This window comes from Nicotiana attenuata, unplaced genomic scaffold (genome assembly GCF_001879085.1).
Source record: "Nicotiana attenuata strain UT unplaced genomic scaffold, NIATTr2, whole genome shotgun sequence".
Lineage (NCBI taxonomy): Eukaryota > Viridiplantae > Streptophyta > Magnoliopsida > Solanales > Solanaceae > Nicotiana > Nicotiana attenuata.
Window position 1 is genome coordinate 45,964 of NW_017673066.1, and position 12,421 is coordinate 58,384.

A 12,421-nucleotide genomic window follows, 5' to 3' on the forward strand; every position below is an offset into this window, starting at 1 on the left:
AAATGTTTGATACACGTCGATCGAAATAACAATGGTAGAACCAAAGATTTATGCTAATTCTTGCTTAGAAATTCATAAAAACTTATCCAAAACTTCCAGGCCAGATTTAATAATCTTGGGAGACTCGTGGACATAGGCGGAGCTACAACACATATTATGGGTTTTGCACAATTCTCATTATCTTTGGCACAATTTGGCTATTTTTATTAAATTTTTTATTTAATGTACATGAATTATCTATTCCGAACCAATAAGTAGTCCCGTTCTAGAATTCGTAAATATAAAATTATAGATCCACCTCTACTCGTGAAAGACTAAGAACATCTCATCAACTAATAGTCCAAACTAAGATATGCCACGCTATTGACAACCGTCTTTCATTGTACGTATCAGGTGAATGGACATCTACGTGAGAAAATTAAGAAAATAAAATTTTCAAAAAATTACAAACAAAATACCAATAAACTTTTTCAGAAATCTAAGTTTTTATCACTATGGCGGTGACAACAAATATAGTCACAGGTTCACAGTTCGTGGTCCATAAAACACGAGGAGCATAAAATAACATTTAAAAAGTTAAAATAATAAAAGGTAAAAATCTTTTTACATGCAGCAAATAATACAATGTAGGAAAAAGCCTGCCTTGTGATTGCCATGTCACTTTTTGTCAAGTCTCTTCCAGTGGCCCCCACAATTCACAAGATCTCTAAATATTTCTGCTTTCTTCATCAGCACATCGTACGATTCCAATTAAAGGAAAAAAAGAATTTCTAGTCACCTACTAAAAAATAGCAGAATTACCAAACTTGGCCAGTTCTCTTTGTTGCAAAAAAGGCCTGTTTTCATTCCCTCCTACACCAAGAAAATCTCTTGTTAAACTGCCTTCAGTTGTATTTCCACTAGGAATATTTACTTGCTTTCCTTTATTTTGCATCATCATCAAAGAATTTGCATTTGTGTCCACTAATAACAGGCCATTATTTCCTTGAATATTGTCATGAGTAGCTAAAGTTGAACCAAAATTAGATGACCCCATTAGCCCAAATCCAGTACTGTTAAAGAGTGCTGAATTGCTGCTCCTTGTTGATCCCATTTGGGCTGCTTTTTGCAAAAGTGCTGTTGCTGACATATGAGCTGCTTGAGGAGGAGTTGTTTCTTGTTGGCTATTATTGTAATACATTGAACTATTAATAGTACTCCCAGATAAATTTCTTCTGTTATTAATCTCTTCTTCCTCCTTTAGCACTACTCGTGGCGATGCCATCGACGAAGAGGAAGGACCATTGCCATTGATGAACCATTGGTTATTGCTGCTATGTGATGCCATTTGAACTAAATCATGAGGCAAACTACTTGTTGTGCTTGATGGTGTTGCCAAAAAGTCATTTGGACTACCTGCAGACGCGGATTCAGCATTTTAATGTACTTATTAGACCGAAATCATTGACTTTATTATATTTCGTGTTGAAAATACTGACTTCAGAATAGTTACCTGAATTTGCATTGTCAAGCCAAAGTGGGAGCCTTGGTTTTTGTCCATCAAGATTAAGTTGACTTGAAGGGTCTAATCCTAATCCCATTAATTCAGGCCTAAATAAAGAACCAAATTGAGAATTTATTCCTCTTTGCTGCTGCTGATTAGTCATCCCACCATTCATCAATTGATTTCTCAAGTTAAGATTTGCTGTATTTGGATCTGATGTAAACCTTGCACTTTCTTCAGCTAATGCATCGCAGAAAGCCCTGTGTGTTATAAAGCTGTCCTTTCTGTTTCATTTTCAAGAAAAAACATTTAAAAAAAGGTCAAAGAAGAATTCAAGATTTAAATCCAATGCATTCAAGGTCTGAATTCTCTGAAAATATATCACTACTAAAAAACAGGAATTAGCGACGGACAAATTCGGTAGCTAAATAGAAAAATTTGTCGCTAATCCGATTTAGGGACAGATCATCAAGAAATTATGTTAGGTGCGAGCGATTTAGCAATTGATTGGCGACAAAGTTCGTAGCTAATTCTATTTTTTTAGTGAGTATTGATTCAAAATTTAGTATTTATATTTTCAAGATTCCTCATGTGTATATATATTTATGGTCAATGCTAAAAATAATGGGTTCAATTGAATCTGCTCGTGATACCGGTACATTGAATTAAATTCACATGGAGTTAAAAGCATTTATTTCCTCAGCAAACTAATCATAGGTACTCACTACATTCTCTAATAGATTCTCCAGTAAAGAAACTAAATGATGATAAAGACATTTGATTTATTCAATTCAGATATATCTTCATTAATAATAAAGTCACGAGTTACCTGGAAAAAAGTGTGCCACAGTCACATTTATACTCTCTAGTCCCACAAATCTTACTATGAGCTTTCCAATCAGATTGAACTGCATATTTTTTTGAACATTTCTCACACTTCCATTTCTTCTCACCATGTTTTCTTGAAAAATGCTTTTTAATTCCAGTTAAATCCCCTAAAGCTCTTGATGGATCATGATGTACACAAGTTTTTTCTGGACAAATGTAAACTTTCTTCTTCACTTCTTTGTTTGTTCTTTGTTTGAGTTTCCATGGCAAATTGTGACCTCTTCTGTGAAGTTGCAAATTCTGGTCCCTTTGAAAACCCTTATTGCAGATTTCACAAATGAATCGATTCGTCGCCATCAGAAATTTTGGTGAGAGAGCTATCACTTCTGCATCTGGATCTGTTTAAGTAAAAAGAAAAAAAAAAATTTGATTATGACAAAACAAGAGAAACAACAACAACAAGGACCGACCCAGTAAAATCCCACAAGTGGAGTTTGGGAAGGGTAGTGTGTACGCAGACCTTACCCCTATCTTGATGGGGCAGATAGGCTGTTTCCGATAGACCCACGACTCAAGAAGATGGAACAAGAGAAAGAAAAAAGGAAACAAGAAAAGAAAATATTGAAAACATAAAAGATGTTCTTGAATTCAGAGGCGGATTTAGAATGTTGAGAGTGGTTCAACTGAACTCCTCGTATAACCATAGATATATATGTAAAAAATCATGAAACATAATATAAATATTCAGTTTTGAGCTCATATTTTTCACAGAACTCAGAACCTGGTACACATTAAATTTAAATTTTGGATCCGTCTCTGTTCTTGAAAAGTAGACATAAGCTAATAACTTTCTATATATAAGTGCTTACCAGGATTTCCTGGGAGGTTTCGCTTTCTCTTATTAGAAGCCGGATTTGAATTAGGGTTTGAAATATTACTATTAGGGTTTGGATCTTGTTGAATGAGACCTCTAATGGAAGAAGGTAAAGAAGAAAGTCCATTATCAGACATCATTTTGTTGAAGCTCAAAATTTGAAGTAAATTAAACTAAGTAGAGAAAAGGAACAAAAAAACCAGCTCAACTTCAGGAGAAACCAAAAGATTTGCTGAAAACAGATAAATCCCAAGATTACACAGTGTACAAGGTTTTGTTTCTCAGCAGAAAGTAAAAGTTAAAATAAGAACAAACAATAGTTGTTATAACTACTGCTTTATTCCATCTTCTTCTAATACTTCTTTGTTGTTATAGAGATTTTCCTCTCCCTCTCACTTTGTGTTTGATTTTAGTAGCACAAAACTACTATTACTACCTTATAATACTATGGCAGCTACCAAAAGAAAGAATATTTTCTCTTCTTCTCTCTCCTTTTTCTCTATTATATATTCCTTATCTCACACGGCGTTTGTCTCTAAAGTCGGTCAGCCATAGACTCAAGTGGACCACTTCTCCATCCCCCAGTCAAAATGGTAGTAGTAAATACTTATTTTTATTAGACGTTTATATCAAGTTAAATAATTTAACATTTCTAATTAAAGATTAAAGTGAAAATGAATATCATTTAGTTATAGTTAATTAAGTGATAATTCAGTGAATGAAAAATAGAGATATTTGTACTTAATGTAAACATTGGGTACACAAGTAATAAGTTTTTACCATTTCAAAATCCTACAAAGATCATAGTTGTTGAAGAAAGTAAACAAACAACAATAACATACTCAGGGGTCTGGGAAAAATATTGTGCATGGTGTACCTAGACCTTACCCTTATCTTGTGTAGGTATAGAGACTGTTTCTGATAGACACTCGACTCGTTCAAGCGTAATCACATCAGTAAAAAAATAAAATATACTCCTAGTAATAAAAAGTCATGGAAAAGAAGTGGTAGCAACAGTGAGACAGTAACAAACCGGAGCTTGTCGTATTTTACACAGGGGTGAGTGAAGAGAATTGTATAACTGTATCAGTATGTGAATTGCTGCGCGGCCACAGCTTTGCATGAAGTGTAGTTTTCAAAAAATAATTTTGAGATTCTTTTTTTTTTTTTTTTTTTTTTTTTTTGAATTTGATGATTCTGCTTTTGAATTAGACTTACTTTGATGGCTCTTTGTTTAATAGAAAAGAGAAAAAGGGCTAAAAGACAGAAACAAAACTTAGTTCTCCAAAAAGATTGATTGAGGGAGCGGAAAAAGTTTGTCGCCTTTGCATCAATTCATAAGGTAAAAATGATTATGCCATTATTGTTTTTGAACTTTGGTCACTGAAAAAGAAGGGGCATAAATATAAGATTTTAAGATATGTAGACACTAATCGTACGTGTATGATTTAGTTATATATACTATTACAATAGCGTTGATCGTTCAGCCCAACTAACTACATTCGCCAAAATGTGCATAAAATTATATATATTTTATTTGCTATTAATTTTTTGAAGCGTCTTATATTTCTTACAAGATTCATATATCTATACTCATTATAATATGCTAATTATCAATTTTATATTATTATTGTACTTATTATAAAGATCTAGTAATAATTACCGTATGGGTCAAAATCTGACTGGGAATGGTCGTCCTTAAGTGGAGTGATAAGGGGTCGACCAAGCCGTAATCATGTCCGCGGAGCGAGGCAGCAAAGAGCACCTCGGCCATCGCCGGTCCCAAAATGTCGAAAGGTTTACGACATAGGGCAACGTTATGATCAAGTGAACAATGAAGTGTACAGTCGTCAGAAAGTACGCCGGTCAAAAACCATTGGACAAAAGGAAAATTTAATATATATAGGAGGGGCTGAACCCAGAGAAGGGGGGATTTTTTTTTTCTCCAAGCAGCCACTATGGTAATCAACAAGAGAAACTTCTTCGTTGTCAACAGTTCATTTTCTTCCCCTTCCTTGCCCCCACGATTATGGTGCAAATCTGTCACAAATGTAAGCTCATCCCCCATGTTTGATGTACAGTTTATTACATTAAGAAATATTACATGCTCTTATTCTTCCTCTACTTTCGCACTCTGTACGTCCAGATCTGGGATTAATTATGTTTGACTAAGATTTACCTTGTATATTACTATTAATTAGTTCGACAAAAAGGGTTTTACACTTTTTGCTCAGACGCCATTGTAACCTAAGCCATTCACGAATGTAAGCTTATCGTTCTCATTATGTAAGATAGCTATCTCAAGAAATATTAAATCAGTTCATTCTCTCCCGATTTTCATACTCACTATGTCGCGATCTAGAGTTAATTACTTTTGACTAAGATTTATCCTCTATTCCATTCATTAATTAGTTTAACAAAAAGTTTAATACTTTTTTGTCAAATAATTTGGCGCCGTCTGTGGGGATTTTTTAGCTAAATTTGTTAGTTTCCTTTAGATCCATAATCAGCGGAATATCGCTACCGAGCTGTCATGACCTCACCTTCTCGACGCTACTACCCACTCAAAAGAGCGGTAGGTGAGCCTTCGAGATAACCGTACCAATATAGGTCAATACGCTACCGAAAATAGAAGTTATAACCAATATCTACGCAAAATCCATCTCTTGCCCGTAATAATAGGTTTGACACAACGAACGCACGTTCAAAATAGGATCCCGGTCACCTAGCGTAACCACGACCCTATTTTCACCCTACATATGGGCCCGTACTCCCATCCCTCGTGAAGGGACAGCAACTTGCTGCGCGGTCTTCTGAAAGAAAGGGCACACCTTACCCTATTTTCACATTCCCACACTTAGTAGATGATCTATAAACGAAGTATGACATGTTTCTCTTGTTATTGGCACAAATCGGATGAGATCGGGCTAGGACTCGATTTCATCCCATCAGCGAATGCGGCGGATCCAACCCATGTGAAACCTAGGCGCTGGTAACACAGAGCCGAACACGGCCGCCAAATCTGAAAACGCCATCCGAGCACCAGGCGGAGCGAGAAACACTACAACGTCAATTTTTCTTTCACCGAGTCGTTAGGCCGAGGTAACAGAAAATTTCATTCTGCTTTATCTTCACTCCTTTATCGGTTCAAATAGGTGAATGCAAGCGCTCGCGCGGGCAAGCAAGCAAAGGAGCATTTCAACTAGAAATAATGGAAAGAAAACTACTACAAAACAATTGGAATATCACCCACATCAAATACTTCGACTTCCGGAAGAGGACGCCCCTCGAGTCATGCCCTTTTTGGCGAGGCGACGAACATGACGTCTTGAAGTTCAAAGTATAATTCATCGCCCCTCCTGCCGATTGCTTCTCCAGGCCGAACGATGAAGGGACTAGATACATGAAAACTCCTCCAATATATGTATGAAACGAGCATGTACAACATTCTCCAGTGAATGAAATAAAGCAACATTTCGCATTCTCCACCAGAGTATTCTCCAACGCAAGCGAAGTTAAGCAAAACTGGGACTCACCCAGTAAATGCATAATGTCCTCCAATGCAAACGAAGTTAAGCAAAACTGGGACTCACCCAGAAAACACATAATGTCCTCCAATGCAAACAAAGTTAAGCAAAACTGGGATTCACCCAGGGAACACCGGACATCCTCTCATGAAAACAGAACCGACCACGCCGGAACCACCCCGTGTTGATACCTAATTTTTTCCTCATATATTTTTAAAATGTGCATGCATACTTTCAAAATATTGTGCTTACAATTACAAACATGCACAAGTGTTGTACAATTTTTTCTACAAAATTTTGAAGAGCCCAAATCCATTTATTTCTGCATTTTTAGTTACATAAATGTTCAAAACTATCCCTCATATTATTTCATGACGATTTAATCATCTAAATTCATCATTTATGTTCATATGATTGTTCAAATATTTTAATTGTATTTTTTTATAATTATATTTACCTGTTTAAGACTATAATTGCATATTTTGCAAAAATAGCCCCTGCATATGCGTAACTACATTATCTATACAGAAAATAATTTTTCATATTTTTATAATATTGAATAATTATTTTAGATCACCTTCATGCTTGAAAATCATTTTTTATCATTGCATTAGCTATTTTTAAAATTATTTTAATTAGTAAAATAGGTATTTAAATAACAGCCCCTAATTTACACCTAGAATCAGACCCCCCAATCCCAATCCCAATTCAATTAAAACCGGACCAAATCCACCCAGCCCAAACCAATTAAACCTGACCCGACCCAGACCCCCATTCTAATCCTGACCGTTGATCTCTGAGATCAACGACCCTTATTCTTTCTTACCATAATAATCTCAAACGACCCCCCTCTAACCTAGCCCATTTTTCATCATACTCCGCCGCCTTCGTTACCTCCTCTTCAATTCTCTCTCAACTCAACCCCTAACCCTAGCCGCCGCCACCCAAAACTAGACCTAATGTCTTCGATTCCTACCCGTTCCATGGATTTCTATGGCTGTTTGAGACTTCTACTGGTCTCCTACTTCACCTGGTTGCCCGATTTTGTTATTTCATAGAAAGATCTCGAAGAAATCTAGCAAGATCTTGTTCAAGACTCTTCGAGGGTCCGCCTATGGTCTGTGAGTGTTACTATCTCGACGTTTGTGGTTCAAATCTCTAGTTCAAGGCTAGATTATCTTTACCCCTTTCCTTTTTCTTCAAAACCCTAATTTGAACATGAATCCATCCAGATCTTTGTAGATCTAAAGCGATTCTAAGTCCATCAACAACTTTTCTTTAAAAGTCCTCTTATTTCTTTACTATTAATCGATTTTTAAACACTTTATTATATTATGGTTTGGTTTTCTCGTTAGTTGTTGGTCGAATCTCTGTGTATCTGAAGTGTTTTCAAGTTTCCATGACCGTTTTCCTTAATGATTTTCTGATTCCCTACTGTTAATCAACTCTAAGTATTTTTCAAAATTAGGGTTTCTGCTTCGTCTATTTTTGCAAAGGGTTTTCTGAAATTTCTCATGTTTGTTTAATCTTTCTATAATGACTATGTTCGCTTGATTGCTTGACTGTTCATTGTTTGATTTCAACAATTTTGTCCGTTATTGTTTGAATAATTGACTGATTAGCTAAATTATTTAGGGTTTTATTGTTTACTGGAATAATTTACTGATTTCTACTTGCTTTCCTTAACCCAGAGGTTCCTAATTGGCGTCTCTTGCCTATTTATGGGTTGATTGACCCTTGATTGGTCTCTAATTACCTCTAATTGCCTTATTCGTGTGATTGATTGCTTGATTTATGAGTTCTAACCCTAATTGGCTGTTAAACCTACTTCTTGTATTATTTAAAATTCAATCAGAGTTATTTATGGGCCTAATTCCCCAATTTTATGCCCCTATCAAGTTTGATTGATTATTTGATTGCTTCCCTTACCTTATCTACAATATTTACCTGACTTGCCTTATTTACTTACACTATTCGACTCCTATATATACACTCTCATTCTGATTCTTCACACGAACAACAGTTCAAAAACACACACACACACAAACTTTCTCTCATCTCTTTTTCTGCTACTTGTGCTCATTACTTGTCTAGGCGGCTGAAAGCCAAGGCTAGACTGTGGAATCCTGCTCACATTACTTTCTGCTTTTTCTTCTTTAACTGGTATGTTCCTATTTCAATGTCATTCTGAACTTCAATCTATGTGCTCCTTGTTGAATCCATGTCTCTTTCTGCACTAGCTTAATTGCTTAGACACTTAATTCTTTCGCGTTTTCTGGTGTGATCAGTATGCTTAAGTTTCACCCTCTCTTGTTCAGTGTTTTAATCACCATGTCTATTCTGCTTAAGTATTCAATATGGTCTTAAGCAGCCTGTTTACTTTTGTGTCTTCCCTGTCCTGTAACCCAACTAGTATGTCTACTTTGTGTGATTGAATCTTTGTGGTTCTTCCTGTATTCTTCAGCATGATTGCCTCTATATCCAGACTTATGTCTCACTGTGTTTAGCCAGCATGTTTATTGCAATGCTTAGGTCTTGTGTGTTCCTAAATAGCATGCTTATCACTTAGTACGATTGTAATTTAGACCTTAAATCAGTATTTCTGCCTGCTCTGTAGTCTCTATTAACTAACATGACTGCCTTCACCCTTCTTCTTATGTGCTCCTGTTTCAATCATCTTGTGCTCCCAACCCATGCTCCCTTTTGTGCAACTGTTTGTACATCTAGAACTGATTGACAAAGTGAAGTTGAAACTGGGCAATGTGATGCTTTTGTGACTATGCTGTTTGCTGAACCTTCCTTTCCCCTCAAAAGGTTTTCAACATGCGGGGGGGTTGAGAGAGATAACCATAGGGAAAATCCATGAACGGGTAGAATTCAAACACATTAGGGGGCTGCGTTGAGGTGGCGGCGGCTAGGGTTAGGGGTTGAGTTGAGAATAATTGAAAGAGAACGGAAGGCGGCGGAGTGTGATGGAAAAATGGGGCTAGGTTAGAGGGGGTCGTTTGAGGAATTATGATGGTAAGAAAGAATAAGGGTCGGTGATCTTGAGATCAACGCGCCAGGGATTAGAATGGGGGTCTGGGAGTCGGAGTCAGGTTAATTGCGTTTGGCTTGGGTGGATTTGCGTGCCGGTTTTAATTGTGATGGATTGGATTGGGGGTCCGATTCTAGGTGTAAATTAGGTGGCTGTTAATTAAAGTACCCTATTTCTTTACTCATTAAAATAAATTTTTAAAATAGCTAATGCAATGATAAAAAAATGATTGTTGCAAGCCATGAATGGTGCATCTTAAATAGAATTATCAAATTTATTAAAAATAATGAAAAAATTATCTTTTGTATAGATTAATGTAGTTACGCATGATGCAGGGGGCATTTTCTGAAAATATCGCAAATCTATATAGTCGTTAAACAGTATATATAATTATTAAAAAATACTTGTAATTAAAATATCATTGAAACAATCCATATGAAGCTAAATGGATGAACTTAGATGATTAAATCGTCCTACCAGTGTGGAACCATAATTAGTGGTATCTCTCTGAGACACTTCTCAATGTAATTAAAAAATGCAGGACAATAATGGCTTGGCTCTTCCAAATTTATGTAGAAAAAATTGACAAACACTTGTGCCATGTGTTGTAATGATGTCAAGCACATATTTTAAAGTATGCGGCACATTTTAAAAATATTATTGAGAAAAAATGGGGATATCAACAGCTGCCCCTCTTACCCGGAAAGGATGAAGAGTTTCGGGTAAAAAGAAATTGATGATCGATTTGACCGAGTGGGTGCTTTTGAAAAATGAAGGCCGAAACCCTGGTCTCTGGGGCTGCCTAACATTCCCTGGCTTTATAGGGAATCAGCCCATGTGTAGTCCTGGTTCATCGGGTGGATATTTACGCGATTGAAGTCAATCACAAGCAACGGACACGAGGACTTGGAAGGGTGGAAAAGATGGTTATGGTGAACGCGTCAAGATTTGAGATAATTTGAAGAAACTGGAGTGGATTGTCCTTTGGGAATGGTTTCTTGTCGAGTCACCTGCAAAGTGAAAAGAGATACTACAAGTATATATTTATGCGAAAATTTTAAACATTGATGTAGATTCCCTTTCGGACCATGAGAATTGTCTTTTGACGTTGAGGATGGGACGTTCCTTAGACTATGATATCCTGGGGCCATTGAATTGTTCGGTGGGGATTCGCAGGCCCAATGAAATGACTGTTCTTCGGGCCATGAAAATGGTGCCCTCCGAACCATGACGCCCTTTGAATAATTGAATATTGCAATTTGAGAGATCTTCAGGGCCATGGCCATGGTGTTCTTCTGCTATGAGGATGATGCCTTTAGACAATGACGCCTTTGGTAAGTTGGCGATATTTCAGGCCCATGAGAATGCAATAATTAGATGCTAAAAAACAAACAAGACAAGGGCTTAGTTTTGTGAGGTGAGGGCAGGATCTTTCCCGAAAAGAGGAGGGCAAATAGATAGTGTCCGGAGAGACAGTGCCTTAGTCTCGGCCAAATAAAGGCGATGATTTGGCCTTATGCAAAAATAGGAGGCGGAGCTAGCCTCATACCAAATGGAGGCAGAGCTTAGGAGGCTCATGCAAGATTCGGAGACAGGGCTTAGTCCTATGCAAATGGAAGGCAGTTGCTTAGCCTTATGCAAAATGGAGCAGGGCTTAGCCTCATGTAGGATGGAGGACAAGCAGCTTAGTTCTTCATGCAAGATCCGGAGACAGGGGGCTTAGTCCCATGCAAAATGGAAAGAGAAAAAGCCTTAGCCTTAGGCAGATATGGAGGCAGGGCTTAAGCCTCATCAGATGAGACAGAAGCTTAGGGTTTCATGCAAGATTTCGGACATGGCTTATCCCATGGCAAAAAAAATTAAAAAATAGCAGGTGATAGTAGAGTTTTCTTAGCTGATAATATATTTCAAGATATCACGGTTGTTATGAAGGAATCGTGACTTGGAAGGCATGTATGTTCTTCGCTCCTGCATCAACCAAAAAAATCGTGAGTCTGTAAGGGTCGGTTCGTGCCATCCGTCGTCTTGCTTGGCTTGCTTCGCTTGGTCCGAAGGTCCTGTTTCAAATCATTGGGGGTTAGCGTTGGCTAAGAGAATCATTTATACAAGCAAGCATGCATAAGTTTCAAAAGACCGTAATAAGATATATTATTTTTAGAATTGGTTAGATGGAACCAGTGACTGTGACACGATCCGAACATCGCAACCTCTCATGCTATAGAACTTTGAGGGTCCTCCTCAAAATTTCTGCCCCAGTAGATGGACACGTCTGACTGCTGCACATGCTGCAATCGCTGATTGCTTCGGTTTGCTTCGGTATTTTGAGGGTCTCCTCCTCAAAATTACTGCCCCAGTTTCTGATTGATTCTGACTTTTTGGGCATATATGGCTTTGGCTGGATTGCTGCCGGGAATTTTTGAGGGTCTTACCTTCAAAATTCTGCCCCAGTTTCTGGTTCTAAGGGGGAAATGAAAATTTTTATTTGATTATGGACCAAAACCCATAGGGTGCTTATTATCCCCTGCTTAAACAAGAATCAGGTCAAGCGTAGTCAATTTAACATCATTTGTAAAAAACAAAAAGCTTAGCACATTAGTATCGTTTGACTACAATCTGAGTTGATTCGGTTTTCCAGCCAGACGTTCTCCGTCCTTCTGAAGTTATAAGTGCTC

The 12,421-nt window shown here is 37.3% G+C and overlaps 1 protein-coding gene across 2 annotated transcripts; it reads right to left on the reverse strand.

Moving 5' to 3' along the window:
- Positions 1-582: 582 nt before the first annotated feature.
- Positions 583-3,658, reverse strand: LOC109215354 (protein indeterminate-domain 9-like). 2 transcript variants are annotated; one of them, XM_019379399.1, is made up of 4 exons: positions 3,181-3,658; positions 2,313-2,709; positions 1,493-1,767; positions 583-1,395 (listed from the first exon to the last, which is right to left on the reverse strand). In XM_019379399.1, exons 1-4 carry the CDS (start codon positions 3,323-3,325, stop codon positions 782-784), a joined length of 1,431 nt encoding a protein of 476 aa, XP_019234944.1. In that variant the 5' UTR covers positions 3,326-3,658; the 3' UTR covers positions 583-781. The 2 variants fall into 2 exon arrangements, with proteins under 2 accessions (XP_019234944.1, XP_019234945.1); XM_019379400.1 differs by lacking the exon at positions 3,181-3,658 and adding an exon at positions 2,832-2,854.
- Between the last annotated feature and the right edge of the window lie 8,763 nt (positions 3,659-12,421).

Bases quoted from the DNA above. Each gene is read 5' to 3' on its own strand.
- LOC109215354 (XM_019379399.1), bottom strand. From the start codon at position 3,325: ATGATGTCTGATAATGGACTTTCTTCTTTACCTTCTTCCATTAGAGGT. The intron at 1,768-2,312 runs GTAACTCGTGAC...AAAATGAAACAG, and splicing joins TGTGGCACACTTTTTTCCAG to AAAGGACAGCTTTATAACAC. The intron at 1,396-1,492 runs GTAACTATTCTG...CCGCGTCTGCAG, and splicing joins GCTTGACAATGCAAATTCAG to GTAGTCCAAATGACTTTTTG.